This window comes from Vespula vulgaris, chromosome 13 (genome assembly GCF_905475345.1).
Source record: "Vespula vulgaris chromosome 13, iyVesVulg1.1, whole genome shotgun sequence".
Classification (NCBI taxonomy): Eukaryota; Metazoa; Arthropoda; class Insecta; order Hymenoptera; family Vespidae; genus Vespula; species Vespula vulgaris.
In genome coordinates this window covers 4,972,421-4,992,050 of record NC_066598.1, presented here as the reverse complement: position 1 = coordinate 4,992,050, position 19,630 = coordinate 4,972,421, and the positions used below count along the sequence as shown (strand labels likewise).

The following is a 19,630-nucleotide window of genomic DNA, read 5'->3' as shown; positions in this document are numbered from 1 at the left end:
GGAGATCTTATTTTTAATAATTCTTCTGGTTATCGATACATTGAATACATGGAATTCATTTACTAATATGGAGAGTTTAAACGATTAATTTGAACCTATATTTTTTAAGGGAATATTTGAGATTTTGATTAGAAAATTAGAAGCCCGTCGACTTATTTATTTAAATATATATATATATTTTTTTCTAATCTACTCAGAAAGAATGAAAGATATGGAAAATTAAAACTAAATTTTTATTATTTCTCGTTCCCATTTTGAAATATTAAGTATAGTTTTTATAGCGTGCAAAGAATCAGTAGTTGTGCTTACATTTAGAAGAACAGCAAGACATTCATTAAAATTGGTCGAAGATATTCTTCTTTTTTTAGTAACAACAACACATTATTAATTAATTAATTAATTTGTTTTCAAGTTACGCTACCTTCTTTAATAATCAAACGATTCAAAATCGGTTTCTTTGTATTACTATTTCTTAAGCTCGATGGTAAATCAGTACTTTACGGTTTTTGCCGTTTTTCTTGGTCCGTCCTCTGAGATCATTTTTCATGGTAGAAACACGAATAAAAATCGCGCTCGTTTATCAATTTATTTAAACGATAAATCGCCGATTTTGATTCGCTTGATTTATTTTAAAATTTTGTTAAATAATTCTAATAACTGTTCAAATATTTTCACAAGAAAATTCATCGATTTTAATTGATTTTTTTCAAGATTTCCTTTATCTTGTCCAAATATTTGCATAAAAATTTCTTATATTAAAGTTTCGTGTATGCACAGTCATAAAATCCCATTTTTTCTTTATTAAACATTTTTGATAAAGTAAAATGGCGTGAAAAAAATAATTATTATGAAGTCTAATTCATATGTTTAAAATCATTTTCAATTTCAATGAGTTCAGTTAACTTTCATACTTTAAAATTTGAATTAATCAGCAACATCGTGTTACTAGTTACAGATACCGACAAGTTACGGAAGTAACTGAATCATTAATTGTCAGTTCTTTGTAACGATAACTTGCAAGGAATTTCATATTAATTAATTATTTTTTATTAGCATAAAAGAATATGAAGATAATCGTTATTTTCTTATAAATTAATTATTATATTATTGTATTATTTTTTCTTAACAATTCTGGACAGAATTGGCAACGTAAAGAATCGAAAAATATGGTAAGTAAATGTTCATTTGTTTCATGAAATACACTTCATAATGATCGAGATTTGTTACAAAGAAAGAAGAATTATCGGACAGAGAAAGAGAGAGAGAGAGAGAGAGAGAGAGAGAGAGAGAGAGAGAGATGAGAGAGCGGCGAAATTTAAAGATAAGTCGATCGTATTAGATTAGAAATAGTTTCGATCATTTTTTTTTTTTTTATAGCAGATAGATATAGTAAAGACATAGATAATAACTTCAATTCTGATTGCGTCGATACCTCTTTTTTCTTTTATATATATATATATATATATATATATATATATATATATATATATATATATATATATAACGAACGCGCGAAAAATCTTGCTTTTAAGATTCAATCAATAGAAAGCTTCGTTACTTTGATTAAATATGGTGAACAGTGAAGTACATAGATGTATATCTTTGAACTTAGTGCGAAGAAAAGTTTGGAATTTTTTGATTTTATCTAACTAATTAATATTTTGTTTATAAATAAATTGTTTTTAATATGTTCGCCGATAGCCAATAGGAATTCACATGCTTCCTATGTTGTATTATTCGTAATACTTCTAAAAAGACAGACAGGTAATTAGCATATAGCATGTCTCTTAAAGATTGAATTACTTCTTTTGATTTGTAGCTTAGCCTCTCTCATTTACTTAAATATTAACAGAGAAATGTAATAGCTTAATATAATAATTATTTATATATACAAATGTATATATATATATATATATTTATAGATACATAGAAGTTTGATGTTTATATATATATATATCATATATGTGATATAATAGTACTTGGCGTCAATCTACGAGCGCCATATTGTTCGTAAATCCCGAACAATTACGAAAGAATATAATAGATCATGACAGGTCGGATGCTCGATACCCTTATGCAAGAATTTATACGGAATCATAGAATTATTTTTATTACTTGGTTACTTGTAATTCTATTTCAAAATAGATATAATTTAAATAAAGAAAATATAGGTATATTTAAGTGCTATGAAAAAGCACAAAATACCACTATTTAATGTGACAGAATCAATATTAAAACGATTTAATGTAAACTTATTAAACGCTACTTCATGATGTTTGTAAAGAATATTTTTCGACTTCTCGAAAAAACTGCTTCTAGTGAAAGTGCAATATTAAAAAATTCTTTATATATATGTAAGTGCTTTTGTCATGGACGTCCTTGACATCGAGCGGCGTCCCTTACATCTTGCATAGGTCACACTCGACCCTGGATCACGATCAGAAAATTTTTATTTACATTGTTATACCCGGACGATCCGCTTGTTTTGCGATATATAGCTAACAAATACGATAAATTAAGATGAAAAATATTTTGTAAGTACGTTAAGAAATTGGAAAGCGACATCGAAGATCCTATTGGACGACAGTTTTTTTTTTTTCTATTATCTCTACACAAAGTTACGCAATTATAGCGAGACGATCTGTTTGTTTCTTTTTTTTGTGTTTTTTTTTCTTCATTTTAAATTTCTTAACTATTTTTTCATTATCGTAATTGATTATAATTAATTTCATTGATTACGATCAATGACATTGTCTTAGAACGATACACACGAAACGGACAAATCAGCGTTGTTGAAATATTTTTGTGCCTTTTTTCTTTCGAGATGATTTTTTTTAAAGCATTGATTTTATTGGTTAATCGTACTTTGGATAGCTTACATGTGTGTGTATCGTTATATATATATATAGATGACAGTTTCATATAATCAATTAATAAATTAGAATATAAGATTCTTGCGACGGAATAAAGACGAGATAAACGAATTTTTAACGTGTACACGCAATCAACAATTATTGAAAATGTAGTTATTGAAAAGCTCTCTATCGCATTAAAATGTCGAAGTACAAAAATCGCATACACACACACACACGTTGTATGTATATAATTAGAACGTTTTACCAAGTATCCGTTTAAGCGTATTCGTGATTTAACAAGGATATCTACCTTGTCGACGACACTGATAATTCATCTTTATCTTTTTCTTTATGTTTATACATTTACTTTTATTTTCGTGTTTATATTTGTTTCTTTGCACATATTTTTTTTTTTATATATGGGACGGTTAATTATAAATTTTAATTATCAAGTATATTTATATTTAATAATAATATATATGCTCATTATTTTTTTTCTTTTTTGTTTTTTTGGTAATTTTTTTTTATCTCAAACGTTAATATAGTTGTAATGCGCGAGTGATCTATTTTACCCCACGAGTTAAAAATTTTAGAAATGATTTTTGTGTTTAGATTGACAAATTAAAAAAAAGAAAAAACTATAAGGAAAATGGAATTAATTAAAAGAAAAGGGGATGTACGTAAGTACATACACGTAACATCGAATATCTTAATATCTATGTGAACGATACACGTTGAATAATTAATCAGTATTCAATAATGGCACATAATGGCACGTTCCGGTTACGTACCATTTGTTACAAGTTAATTATAATGTGCTCCTGACTGTTATATATGACGTCAGCAGCTTTGTGTTCGTCGACTTTTTGTATGTTCTCGGATCTCGACTATTTTGTTAAGTTAAATTTGTTATTAATTATTAATTTATTCACGAGGTGCAGTTACTTATTTTATTTTATGCACGTTGATAAAGGTATCATCTATTTTTTTCTTTTTTGTCTTTTTTTTATTCCTTTACTTTTTTTTATCACCAAGCAATCATTCATCAAAAGCTTATCATATCTGTTATTGAAACATATCGTACAATTAATTAATTAATTAATTAAGTAATTAATTAATTATTTATTTATTCAATTAATCAATTAATTAATTGCTTTCTATTTTTCGCTCAAGACATCCAAATTTTATTCTTCTATAATCGGTAATAAAAATAATTAGTCTTCGCAGGTAACATTTTAATTATTATTTATCTCATAAATGAATCTGTTCTACGTGGTTCTCTGTATATATGTATATGTGTATACGTTTGACTTCGTGTGTTTGAATCGATCGTGTCGAATCGATCGTACTTTTTCAATCCCATTTGTGCATCGATTTTCTTGCATTTTAACGACAAATTTCTTTTCTTTTTTTCTTTTTTTTCTTTAAATATTTAACCCTTTGTACTCAGCGTATTTTTTTGCATTTCTGTAGGGTCGTTAAAAACATTTTTTACATGATAGCAAATAAATAATACTCGTACGAAAATTATTATATATAAATTAAAATTGTTATATCGAAATTTATACAGATTTTTATTAATATAATTATAAATGGACGATCTATTGACCACAATTGAAGCAACGTTTCAGTACAAAGGATTAATATCTTTAAATGTGCCTCTCGACCTTGTCCTATCGATCGTTTCTATTATTTAAGCGTTAATCGACATTCGTGACATCGACATTTCATGAAAATATTAGAAATATTAATATCCTGATAATAATCGTAAGATACGAATAAATCTATAGATACGAATAAATATTTCTCTGAATTTTTGTTGGAAAAATTGTGCATCGAATGGAAGGTCTTTTTTATTATTATTAATATTATTATTATTAATGTTATTGTTATTATTATTAATATTATGTATACATATATATGTATTATAATATAATTTATATATTATATATTATTTATATATATAACAATACAACAAGAATAAGATTTCAAAGCTTAGGATGCTTAAATTAAATAGATACATACCAACGATGTTCTCTACATGGTATCTTGATATAATTTAATATATTTATTTATTATATATTTAATATATATATATTTTTGCTTGCAATGACAAAAGCGAACTTTGTTTAAAATCTTTTTCTTTTCATCTTTTTTATTGTGTTCTTTTTTCTTTTTTTTCTTTTTTTCTTTTTTTCATAGAAGAAACGATCGAACGTTTAAACTATATGAAAGAAAGAGATAACGAATCGACAAAGAGAAAATTAAATTTCTTTTTTTCTTTTCTCTTTTTTGTTTCTCTCTTTCGTTTTTCTCTTTCACAATCTGTAATATTATTTTATTTTCTCGCACATACGCATACACACACACACACACGCATACATACATTTATCGTTACGTCATTACAATTTATTTTACATGTAGTCATTTATTTGATACCACATAGTAATTAATATTACTTTTGTAAAGCAAGGAAGCTTATTATGCAGAATTTGTTTGGATTATAGATCTTTTTCTTTCTTAATATTTTTCTATTCCGAACTGATTTTAGTTTCTCTTTATGAGCCTTTTTCATAATTTTAATTATGAACCAAACTTCCTTTTTTCCTTCTGTTTTTTATTTATAATTTTAATATAAAAACAAAAATTTTCTTCTAGTTCAATTTTAATTAAAAAACCAATTTTTTCCTTTACAATTTTAAGTAAAAAAGAAAATTTTCTTTTATTTTGATTTGAACTTGAATTTTGATTCCAAAGAAGAAAAATTGCCAATTACGATTTTTTACGTAAAACAAATCCATTGTTTTTAATTCAAAAGACAACAAATTATAGGACTTCTTTCCGTTCCTCTTTCATTCCTCTCTTCTTACTTCTTTTTTCTTTTTTTTTTAATTTTATTTTCTGCAGATCTTCAAAATTTGAGAGATCCATTTTTTTCATTAACCACGTGATTCTCTATCCTGATCTATCCTCTCTGATTTTGATTAATAACAAGTTCGGCGAGTCGACGATCGACAAGATTATTTTTCGAAAAAGAACGAACGTGACATCACATTCGTTTCTTTTTTTTTCTTTCTTTCTTTCATTATGTATCCTTTTTCTTTTTCGTTAAATCGCTTTAAGAAATATTGCAGTCATCCGCATGAGAGTCTCGAATTTGTTGCTTTGTTTTTCTCGAGGCACGTCTGATCAAACTACGACTTCGAGGTTTGCTTTTCACTTCCTCCGTTGTGGTTACCACATTGACATTTTGGGTCGCAACCAATTGTGGTTGAGGGCTTCCTGAACCAGCGCTTCCTGATCTGCTTCCTGGACTGCCGGATCTTCGAAAATTACATAAAAAGATATTAGGAGAATTTTTATTTCTGCAACGAAAACTTTATATTGATTCTTTATATCACTTCTTGATATATAAATATAAAAAAAAAAAGAAAAAATAGAGAACGAAAGAAAAATAGATTTTTAAAAAAATAAAAATATTTTGTTTTGACATTTATCAAATTTATATCTATAAAATTTAATGATATAGAAAATATTTTACTCGTTTTATTAATTAAAAAAGATATAAAAAAAGTAAATGAATAAAAAATAACAAAAGATAAAAGAAAATTAATGTAACAAAAGAAGAAAATAAAAAACATAAATGATAATTTTACATTATATGTATTTAAATATATTAATATATATATATATATATATATATATATATTTTATATGTAATGTGTGTGTGTGTGTAGATATAAGGAAATAAAAATAAAATAATTTTTCTTTTCATATTCGTTTTTCCTTTCTTTTATTCTTACATTTTTATATTACCATTATTTAACGCAAGGCATAAACTAATTTATAAAGAAATTATTAAAATCTTTTTCCACGAAAATTTCGTTTTTAATTGACAACAAACTTAATTGTGTTACGCTTTAAATTGTTATAATATATTCATAATAATGACGATGACCAAAAAGTTCGTTGCACAAACGTTTTGAAAGTTTACTTGTTTAGTTTAGGGAACGCGAGTAGCTTCGAGATTAGTTGATCGCTTAATGGAAATACATTCTTGTAGATTGACGTAGGACGTACAATAGATCGCAATTAAACGGAAGTCTGCGAGCGAGAGGCAGTTAAAACTTGTGATCGAAATTCCGGAAAAGAATTTTCGTTTGCATGCGCGCGCGCGCATATTCAGCTTTCATTCGTCGAGACGAATACATAAACACCTTTTGGAATGCCATAACAGCTTTTCATATTACTTCGATAAGCTCGAACAGTATTCTATAATAAAAACGTTTTTTTCTTTATCTTTTTTTAATTATTTAAATTGACAAATACGCGTATTTGTTAATCATGTTAATTCATTGTCAATTGTCAGTGTTAATTCATTGTCAGTGTTAATCAATTGTCTTTTTTTTTCCAAAATTATAACTTCTTCGACGAATGATGAAATTTTGAATATTTCATTGAGAATTTATTCTTTACAATAACATTGTTATTCCTTTCCTTTTTCTTTTGATATGTACTTACGTACACTATCATCAATTAATTTGTGTCGAAATTATGACAAACTATACGAACTCTTTTTTGTAATGGATATAATTTTTTTTTGAATGTTGATATTTTAAACATTTTTAATCAATACATTAAATAAATGATCACAATTTATAATAAAATAACAGTAACTACGTAATACAAGTAGTCGCTATTATTTTTATTGATCAATCCTGATACAGTGCTATCAATTGAATTATTTATGTTGATCAAAACATTCGTACATACTGACCCGATTTGTTTGAAAAAATACTTATCAATTATTAATAAATATATTGATCAGATAAATAGAAACGACTTGTTTTCTTTTTTCTAGTCTATAATTAAAAATATTTTCAATATTTATGTACTCATGTACATGTTTATTATTTCCTTTTTTAGCGAGGAACAATGTTACCTCCGAAATGGTCGTTCATAACGTCACGATATTTTTCCAATTATAACGTTGCAATAAAAAAAAAGAAAAAAGGGAAAAGAAAAAAAAAAAAGAAAAAAAAGGAAAGAAAGAAAACGACCGTACATCAACGTTGTTGAACTAGCTTGCAACTAGTTTTTCGCGGATCATATTGGCGTATAAATTGACATGGTTGTTCAAAACCGTGTAACGATGGATAGACTCTCCGTAGAATCCGTTTGTTCTTTAGATCCGCGTTAAAAAAAAAGACTCGATTAAATTAGAAGCGGCCAAGGCCGTTGGAAAAATTTCTTTAAAAACCATAAACCTAATAAATAATTTGTATATACCTTCGTGAACCATAAGCCGAACATCTCCTTCTCAATCCTGATTCGTCAGAATCTCCAGTTGGATTTTTTGGTACGATTCTTGATAGCGTTACGAAACACCTAAATATATCCTTTATATTGTAATCGTCTTTAGCCGAACACTCCATCACCTTTGCCCGAAGTTTTGGTAATTCGCAGAAAAGCCATTCGCTTACATCCTCGATCGGTACTTCTCTACGTGTTGCAGCGAGATCATGTTTGTTACCAGCTACCACTATTGGTACTTCCTATTTGAAAATAGTTTTAACTAAATAGGAAATGAATGTTTAGAACCGATGGTCTAGGCTTTAATCCTAGACACAATATTCTTTATATGTTATTAATTGATATTCCAATACCTGGAAGTCCGTACGTTGTTCTCTAACTTCTTCGAAACATCGTTTAACACATTCAAAACTGGGCGACGATGTTATAGCATAAACGAGAAGAAAAGCATGAGCCGTGGCTATGCTCAATCTTCTCATAGCTGGAAATTGCAAGTCCCCTGTGAAACGTGAAAATCAAATTCAATTATCAAATCAATTTATCAAAATGTTTTATTATTGAATTAAGATAATATCGATTTTTTCTTTTTTCTTTCATTTTTTTTTTTTATAGAAAACAGATTTCCTACTTAAAGTAAAGTAACTTACACTCTTTATAGATAAATTTATATAAGAACGAACGATATTTTTAGGATTTAAAGCGGAGGTTCCTAAAGTTTTACCAAAGTAGGTCAAATCGTAAATTCCAAAATATTTGGTAGGCCAAGAAAAAAGTGTTATGGAAAATTATGTTCAAATCGATAAAAAATTAAACATAAAGGAAAATATTATGCTAATTTTATAACGTAATCATTCTTTATTTATGATAATAATGATTTTTTATTACAAACTGTTTATTAACACATTTCAAACATAATTAACAAAAATAATTTAAAAAAAAAAAGAAGAAAAAAATAATAAATTCATCAATCTAAAATGTGTGATCTGTGCAGTTGTTGTTTTCTTTTAATAATATTATTTAGCTTTGATACCAAGTCGATTGATTGTATTCTTCACACTGCTTGTAAATGTTCATCAGTTAATTTTGATTTCTAATTTTGGATTGAGATTATTAATATTCATTATTAATATCAATACTTATGATTAAGGATCTTTTCGCATATATAAGTGCTTCCAAATAATGAAAACATTTGTGGAGCATGTTTGCGCAATTTTGGAGAATCCTGTGATGATAATCCTTTATAAAAATCAATTAAGGAATTATTGCGATAAATATTTTCTTGTAATTCGATCAATTCATCATCTCGATAAATTTAAGATCGGGGATGATCTGACATTACGGGTCCTATTTTTATGGTTTGCGGACTTTGGAAACTGATGATCTAGAAAGTATATTAGACCTACACGACGTTTTTAAATGAAATCAATCGATTTTTTTTTTATATTATACTCACCAGTAGTGTCGAGAAGATCGACTTTGAGAGTTAGATTTCCAAGAACACATTCTCTTGAATATAAATCCTCGACAGTTGGCCTGTATCTCTCACTAAAACCTTGTCCTAATAGACGACGTATAATGGCGCTCTTACCGACAGCAGCGCCACCGAGGACGACCAATCTGATTCTTTCATGGTCGGCCATATTGTCGGTCGCCGACGGTGGCCGTGGCCGACGGCGTATTATTTTTTCTTTTTTTTTCTTTCACTTTCTCTCTTTCTCTCTATTTCTTCTTTTTTTTTTTTATTCAGCGATTACCTACTTGCTCGTCAATTCAGGAAGGCAAGGCATTACCAGGTACCAGCAGAAAGGATATCCGCTTTTACTTTAGCAACCTCAACGAAATCCAATATGGCTGGCTGGGAAAAGAAATTGCTTCGATATTAATCCGTTTTTTTTTCTTCTCTAGCTCTTATCAACGATCAGGAACGTGTTACTACTGCTCCTCTTTTTTTCTTCTCTTAAACACGAGAGATCGATCTATTAATCGATCGATCAATCGTTATCAAGAATCTTCTCCTCCCGACAAACTGAATTCCTGATTCGCTTTTCTTCTTCTTCTTCTTTTTTTTCTTTCTTTTTCTTTTTTCTTTTCTTACTTCTTCTCTATTCACTTCTTAATCCAGAAAGAACTCTCTGGGTACTCTTTAAACTGAGAACTGTTCGAAATTATTATGGGAATCTAAGTGGTCTAGTTCATACGGAATAATAATTTTCTTGAAACTTTGCCTTCGAGAAATTTTTAATATAATTTCGGAGAAAGGAATTTTTCGATTGAGTTCAAATAATCAGGTTAATGATCAAATGAAAAATTAATGAAATCTTATGAATAAGATCGATAACTTTTTCTTTTTTTTAACTTTTGTCTTCAAAATACAATATTTTACCTAACTTCGCTAGTCGAAATGTTCGATGATTAGATCCAAGATGGCTGTCTTAGTATCCCTTTCATTTCTGTAAACAAACAAATAAAAGAAACAAAGTTAACATTTGGTTGGAAAGAATTATGTCACGTAGATCTACGATTTGAGTTACGATGATACTTTATAGAAAGTTTAAGTGGAAGCCATTTTACTTTTTATCCTTATGTACAAATACCCCTTTCACACCCCTTTCACAAAACTTAACTTTGTTCGAAGGAGTTTACGAAAGAGGTGGAGGGTAAAAAAAGAAAAAGAAAAAACGAAGAGGAGAAAAAAGCGCTTAGTTTCGCGAGACGGTGAAATGTTCTTGCAGTTTCTTTTTCTATGGCCGTAATTTATCGAGTAGTACCACCCTCTCTTCTCTTTATCCCCAAAGGTATTATGAAAGCGAAAGGAAAAATCGTGGCTTGTCCGGCACAACGATTTATGTGTTTCTTACGAATATATCGAACATTTTCTCTTATAAAATTTTCTTACAAATATTCTATTAAATTTTGTCCTTTTACTTTACGGTTTAGAGACCTTCGCTGTCTATTATTAATTAATTGTCCTTGTTCAAAATGTAGGGGATGGGTAAGACTTATATATCTGTACAGTTTACTAATTTTTTTTTCTTTCTTTTTTTTATTATTCTCTTGATACTACCTAATAATACTTGATTTTTTTTAATACGTATCTATATTAATAATTTAATTTTTTTTTTTCGGTAGGAACTTATAATTATTTTCATAATAATTATGCTGAATATTATTAATAATTAACAAACTGGTTGAAACGAGAATATAATTTCTTGATAAAAAATAATTAAATATATTATTATATGTCCATCATGAGTTAATTAAATTAAGTAATAGCAATAATAAATTTGAAGATGAACATAAATATATGAAGAAGTAATAGATGAACTAATTATAAATTAATATGTAGTAATAAAATAAATTAGATAAAACCTGATTAGAAAAATAAAAAAAACTTAAATAAAAAAATAAGAATTAAACTAGAAAGTAAAAGTTAAAGAAAGCCTAATTAAATAAATTAAGAATGTTCTAAAACCGTTATTTTTACTAATTCAACATCTCGTACGATTAAATATTCATTATAATTATGTAAAAGAAAGTTAAGAAATAATAATTTACAAAATTAATAATAATAATAATAATAATAATAAATAATAATAATAATAATAATAATATATAAATCCATTGCAATGTTTAGTCATAATGTTTCACAAAACATCTTTGTGTACGATTAGTTCCCACAAATGCCTTAAAGGATTAAAATGACATTTAACGATATTAAATTATTTAATTTACCTAATATTTTTATAGATGATTAATATTATATAATTAAATATCATTATCATAATTTATTTATAATATACATAAATAAATATATAAATATATATAATATATATAAATATATCTATAAAATATACAAAGATACACTATTACTAACTCTGTGTGTATGTGTGTATGTATGTTATAAATTTTTATTATGTACCAGAAAAAAAATATTCATTATAACAGCAACAGCAGCAACAACAGCAACAAAAATAATAATAATAATAATAATAATAATAATAACGACTACGACTACAATAATGATGATAATAATGATGATGATGATGATATCAAAATATTCGTAACAAACAAAACACAAATATAAACGTATTAAAAAATAATAGCAGAAAATACAAGAAAACATTAATTAAAAAAAAAAAATAAAAGTGGAGACTCATTTACATAGTCATATCAGAACACAACGTCAAAAATCCTTTTAATACAAATACAATTAATACGTATGTTATATCAGTTCTGACCTACTCATTCGGAACAGTCAGATGGTCCAAAACATATCTCTAGAAGAACTAAACCAGACTAAACCGAACAAAACTTACCAATAACCCAAAACTACTCGAACGAACTTTTGCATTGAACTAATCACAATAAGCAGAGAGAAAGGAGAAAGAGAATTAATAGACATACAGACACTATATCACAATACAGAAATAGGAATGTTACGAAACTATTTACAATAACAAAACCACGTCATTTCATCAAGCAGTCGTCAAAGTACAGAAACAATATTTATCACTCAACCTATAATAAGAAAACACAAAAGGATACCTATATAATCACGACGTAGTAAAAAAAGAAGAATAATTGTCCAAAAAATTACTAAATAGTAAACATTATAATATTATGCAAGATCCACACATGGATAAACAATTTTTATAAAAATGGTTCATACCTAAGGACTACAATATAGCAAAAAAAAAACTAATTGTCCAAGAAAGCACTAAATGGTAAATATTACACTATCATGCAAAATCTAAACATGGATAAAGAATTTTTATAGAAATGATTCACACTTATATGATCACAATATAGTTAAGAAAAAAAATAATTGCTCAAGAAAGCAAACAATATAATATCATATAAGATTTAAACATGCGTAAACAACTCTTATAAAAATCACTTACAGCGAGACAATTTCTCCCGTCCCCATAAACATAAGGATTCATTTAAATAATATAGGGTCAAAGTTATAGTAACAAGAAACTATTTAATCTTCGAAATCGAAAAGACTAATTGACTTGGGTAGATGTAAAAGATAATCTATACAGGGAAACAATAGAGCACGTAGGATGATGCAAATTACTAACTGGAACAGATTATATAGATGGAACATAATGCATCGTTGCATTAATGCTGTATCGAAGAGGTGTACACCAAGAATTCGCAATCCGAAATTGTCTTATACTAACATATACATCATATTGCAAATATACACTGGTAAACATACTGGAAAATCAAGATTATGAACTATGTTGAGATAAGATTTTAAAGATGGATTAAATAACAGATTAATAAGAAGGAAAAAGACATAGAGAGAGAGGGAGTGAGTGAGAGAGAGAGAGAGAGAGAGAGAGAGAGAGAGAAAAGCTTATTTAATGGAGATTGCAATATCAAAGGATAGAAATATCAAAAGAGTAGCGGTAAATTATCAAAAATAATTTGCAATAGAAACAAAAGAGCTCTAGAAACAAGAAATAATAACGGTATTGTCAATCATTACATCCGTCACTGGAATTGGAACAAAAAGCTTTCTCGCTCGTTCCAAAACGATAGGATTACGTACGTAAGTACATCGCATGTGTCAGATCCAAAAGAACAATTGTAACGAACACAACAAGTAATGGTAAAAAAATTTTTACAATATCCACGCTAGTCATACGTATTATTTTGAACGAGAGAGTAAAAAATTTTTGATATAATATTAATAATAATAATAATAAGGATGATGATGATGATGATGATGATGATGATCATGATGATGATGATGATGATTATTAGAATGAAAATCATGATTAGAATCCGATGAGAAAGTAAAAAGAAAAAAAGAGTAGGAGGGAAGGAGAACGTCGAGACGTTTAAGTTTACAGGTGGATTTTTGGAGTACTTTTTATTTTTTCTTCTACTTTTTTTTTTGGTCTTTTCCTTTTCTTTTTTATTTTCATTCCTATCTCGAAAATGTTGAAAACGGCCGCGGCTGTTTCCAACGCGGAAAATCGTTGCTCGTGACAGGTGTCCCGTTTTAAAGCGACGCTTTAATCACGAAACTCGTTAGCCGCGACGAAAAGCCGTAATTGCGTCTCTCACCTCCTCACTACCCTCTTCCTCATCCTCATCCTCATCATCCTCCTTCTCCTCCTCCTCTACCTTTTCCTTCTCGCCGCTTAACCTCAACACGATCTCAACTATCTACTTTTCGTCCATTTTTCCTTTCTATCTCTCAATAATATCTAAATAACTGCGAATTTGTCGAAGGTACTAATCAAGTTTGTTCTTCTTCCCTTTTTCTTTTTCGTTTTCACTTTAAACATTTTCTTTTTTTTGTCATTTGCTTTGTTTCTTGCTCCAAGTAAATCTTGTAAAATCAATTATTCCAAGTCTCCATATTGTTTGTGTTTAAAATAAAGAATTATATTCGTAGGTATGACTTTTTTTATTTTATTTTTATTGTTTTTTTCTAGCAATAAAATTTATCTCACTTCTTAATTTATTAAATTTGTATTTTTTTCTTTTTTTAATGATTTTCATATTATCAGTTTTATTATTAGCATTAATTTGATTCTTACATTATTCGTTTTATTACGAATTTTTTCTTTTTTTTTATCATAGAACTTTAAATTGTTTAATTCTTAATTGAATTTTTTTTCTTTTCATCGCCATCATTATTATTTTATTATTATACGACAGGATGAAAAATACATAAAGGAGTCAACGTTTTTATTAATAATTATATTAAATTTAATATTGATTATTATATTAGAAACGTCAATTTTTGATTAATATTTTTAATACTTATATTTTCTTAATATTTTCTCATTAAAATATTTAATTTTCATAACGAATGAAATATTTCCAAGTAAACTTGAACGGTAAAATTCCTATTGGAGTAATCAGAGTAAATAAGAACTGTGTGTGTGTACATATGTACATATATTTCATGAGAAACGAGAAAGAATATGTATATATAGACATATATATATGTGTGTGTGTGTATAAATGTATACATAGATTTTTCTTTTCGTTAAGACTGGTTAAACCAAGCGAAAGGATTAATTGCATGAGCGTTTATTACTGACAAGGAGAATGAGAAAGTTCTCATCGTTCGCAGACTATCGTTATAATTATTCGTATAATTATTGCTCGCTCGAATCCATTTAATTATTCTTCTTCTTCTTCTTCTTCTTCTTTTTATTATTATTATCATTATCATTTTTCATCTTCACTTCGTACGAATTTTTTATTTCATCTAATTATTATTATTATTTTTTCTTCTCTATACTAACAAAGTCATTATTGCATTATTATTTCTAGATATTATTTCTTATCAATTATTATTAATGAACAATTTCAAATTGGAATAAATTTCTTTTTCTTTCTTGTTTGTTTTAAATTTTCAAATTACTCATCGAATTTTTTCATTTGAAATTCATTTCTACTGAATTCTTTTGTTTAATTTACTGAAAAACTTAATATACATTTATTATTTTATGTAGTAACGAAATCATAATGAATAATTATTATTATTATTTTTATCTAGTTAATAAATAATTCAAAATAAACATTATAATTTCCTTTTATTTTCTTCTTTTTTAATCTTTAATCGATATTGGATCGAACATATTCGTTCATGAAACTGATATTCATTAATTTTTTTTTTTTATTCGATGAGCAATTGAATAAATTCTTGAAGAAAACTTGAGGTAAAAATCAATCAGAGAAACGAGTTCTAAGAGATCACATGCAGCCTGGGTAACAGGAGTATGGTATAAAGGGCCAAGTACGTACGTACACCCTAACTGACATTCAATTTCCATGGCAACGGCGAAGCTCGTCAAAGGGAAATGCGAATCTCTCGTAATGTATTAGTGTGCGTGTGTATTTGTGTAGATCTGTGTATTTGCGTGTATGCGTGTGCGCGTGTTTGCTACTTCTCTAAAGGGCTGTTACCGAGGAAAATGTAGCTAATAAACTATGCCACTTCTAGCCTAACCATTGACCACCATAAAAAAAGGAGTTATAAATGTTTCATCGAGAAATATCGATCGTCCATCCTTGGGAAAAGAAAAAAAAGGGAAAAAAGAAAGACAAGAAATCGAGTCTAATTTAAAAGATACAAACAATTAAATAATTAATTATATTTCTAATAATATTTCTCGGACGGTTTTGTTGACATTTATTTATATATTTTTCTCTTAACGAAATAGTTCTCCTTTTAATTTTATTTTATTTATGTTTATTTTTTTTATCTATTCTTCTTCTTTTTTACTGTGAATAATTGACAATTTTTTATAGCGTTCGATTGTTAGAAGAAAGAAAAAGGAAAGCTACAAGCAATTAAATAATTCATTAACGCAGTTGAAATACTTTTTTATAAATTTATAAGTAATATATTTTTGTATTATTTTTCTTTTCTTCGTTTTAATAACAATTGCATTCAACGATTGTATTTTTTTTTATCTTTTCTATCGTTAACGATTGATAGTTTTTGTTGCTTTTTAATGTACCAATTTCTCCCTCCTTTTTTTTATTTAAATTTTTCTCGTCGAAGAATGACTTTTGTACGATTTAGCCCTTTTATTTCGATTAACGGACCTCGTACCGTCCTATCGTGATTGTTTTCTTCCCCAACGATCCCTTTTCTCTAATGAAATTCTCGCGCATCTATCTACAAAAGACATGGGAACTCGATACGCGGAATAATTATTTTCTCGTTTGTTGCTATCTCACCGTTCACGTGGTGAATGAACGAAAACTCACTGAACCGAACTATTGAACAATTACTTTTGGAATACCCCTCGTCCATTTTACTTTTTTTTTTTTTTAATGCAATTGGTCATTTTAGATACTCGAGTTAATAACAAAACGTGTTCAATATTTCCTACGGTGTTTTCCAAATTTAAAGGGAAGAAATACAAAAAAGAAAAAAAAATTTTTTTGAATACAAATAATGTTCATCACACAGATTTTTTATTATAAAAAAATGTATATATTTGATCAAAAGTTTTATAAACGTTTATAAAAATTATATATAACGATACGTAATTAATCGTTTAATCTTTAAACGATGGAAATGTTTCTTAACATAAATTATTCATTTACTTTAATATTTGATGTCTAATGCTGGAGATACGCAAAACATCATACTTCGTCGATAATATCGGTTAAGAATATTATTTATCGATAAGAAATTATTTTTTTTTATGCTCCTCGAGATAAGCAATGTATGAAAAGTTTTTTTTATATCATTTAGTTAATAAGACAAAAAGGACATTAATAATTTATTAAATATAAATAAACATCGATCAAAGAATCGAACATAAAGCTTATTTACCTCACCACGATATTTTCCCTCATATTTCCGATTCTCTTTTTATATCTAAGCCGAGAATGGAGCGAGCCTGTTATATTGAAAATCAGCCGGAGTGACTAAGGATATTTCCCTGAGGGAACGAATGGAATATGAATAATATATCCTTATTGTCTTCCTCCATTTACTGTCACGATATGTCTTATCGAACGAATGAAAGTGAAATAATAATATCAAATTTCAACGAATGAACTCAAAAACTTTTTATTCGCATATTTTTTTAATAAGCATACACACTCACTGCCATACAAATACACATACACGCACATAATAATATATATTTTTAACTTTGATTTAAAAAAAATTTATTAGAAATGTTGAGAAAGTTGGTAAAATAAAATTCGAAAAGTAAAGTTTGAAATCAAGTGATATCGTTTATATTTCGTATCACATATCAAGTTTCCTATACTTCCTAATATTTAGTATTTTTAAATATTTTTAATAAATATTTTAAATAAATATTGGATATTTATAATAAAATATCAGTACGTAATATAAATAGCCATTATTATACCGATTAATGCAAAAACTGTCTGTATTTTAATTTTAATATTTTAAAATATAATAATTTGTTAGTATGTTAAATAGATGGTCAGTATTTATAAAAATATTATCTACTGATACTTTATTATGAATACTGCTCAATACTTCCATGTACTTATATACTGACCATTTCTTTTACAAAATATGTAACATTAATATTAATATCAAAATATTATCAGTAATAAATAAAAATAGAAATTGATTCTTAAATATTAAGGTGGCTATATAGAAATGATAAATTCGGTATATGTCTTTAAACTTTCAATGATTTGCTTTGGTTATTGTAATTTATTAATACATTCTCTTGAATATATTGTATATATATTTATGTACGCGTTGTAACGCGTAGACGATCTCTTGTTATCGTATTTCTTGTGGTTGGCAATAATTAACTATCGATCATGTAACCTCTCTCCCTCTCTCTCTCTCTCTCTCTCTCTCTCTCTCTCTCTCTCTATCTCTCTCTCTCCATCTCTCTCTATCTCTCTCTCCATTTCTCTCCTCTCTTTCTCTCTCCATCTCTCTCTGTCTCTGTCTCTGTCTCTCTGTCTCTCTCTGTCTCTCTCTCTCTCTCGCTCTCTCTCTCTATGATTATATAGCTAACGTCGAGGTTTAATCGTGAACTATATTATCCTACCCAAGTGAATAAGAGATACAGATTTAACCGCAAATTCCTACGCACGCGCTTCGATGTAAACTAATACGCGTGTTGTGATGGTTAACTCTATGTCTCTTAGCGATAACTATTTGATAGACTGTCTGGTTTAACTAAATGCTTTACTTAAAGATAGAACTATCGTACATGATTTAAGAAATTAATTGAATAATTTGATAAAATCATTGTCATTTGAACCGTTTCTGAATCATTGTCATTCTCATCGAAATTAATAATATTAATCAATGGCCATTATTAATAATATTTATCATTAAGTATTAATAGTATTAAAAAAAGAAACAAAATGAAGAAAAAATATATATATAAATTATTACCTGTAATGTAGTAATAATTATTAATAATATCACTATTAATATTTATTAACGAAGTAATAATTATTATTAATATTAGTATTAATACTAATAAATGAAGTAATAATTATTAATATTGTCATTATTAATAATTATTAATAATTATTAGTAATTTCATTATTAGCAATGTCATTATTAATAATTATTAATAATGTTATTATTAATGAAGTCATTATCGATAATCATCAACGATTATTAAGTATTATTAATTAGTACCACGTTACCTAATATATAACTTATTATTAATAAAATATTATTATTATTAATAATTATTACTATATTACATTACAATTATTAACAATTATTAAGTATTATTAATAATTAGTATTATATTACAGACAATAATGTTTTTGTTATTTTTATTTTTATTTTTATTTTTTTGTCTATTTCTGATTTCTTTTTTGTATTTTTTTAAAGAACCAAAAATGAATACAATAATCTTTCAACTTTTTTAATTAAATTGGAGAATATTTTATTGAATTTTTCCGTCAAAGTTGATAATCATCGATCAACTCTCTATAATTCAATTTAT

The 19,630-nt window shown here is 27.1% G+C and overlaps 1 protein-coding gene across 2 annotated transcripts in view; it reads right to left on the bottom strand.

The window, feature by feature from the left end:
• Positions 1 to 1,455: 1,455 nt before the first annotated feature.
• Positions 1,456 to 19,630, bottom strand: part of LOC127068379 (GTP-binding protein Di-Ras2) — an 82,922-nt gene continuing 64,747 nt past the window's right edge. Inside the window, exons 2-6 of one of the 2 annotated variants that reach the window (XM_051004480.1) lie at positions 10,552 to 10,618; positions 9,622 to 10,023; positions 8,522 to 8,667; positions 8,145 to 8,410; positions 1,456 to 6,178 (exon numbers count right to left, since the gene is read on the bottom strand). In XM_051004480.1, the coding sequence (XP_050860437.1) occupies positions 5,974 to 6,178; positions 8,145 to 8,410; positions 8,522 to 8,667; positions 9,622 to 9,808 (804 nt within the window). In that variant the 5' untranslated portion in view covers positions 9,809 to 10,023; positions 10,552 to 10,618 and the 3' untranslated portion in view covers positions 1,456 to 5,973. Of the gene's footprint in view, positions 6,179 to 8,144; positions 8,411 to 8,521; positions 8,668 to 9,621; positions 10,619 to 19,630 lie in introns of both variants that reach the window. The other variant, XM_051004479.1, reaches the window with a different exon arrangement.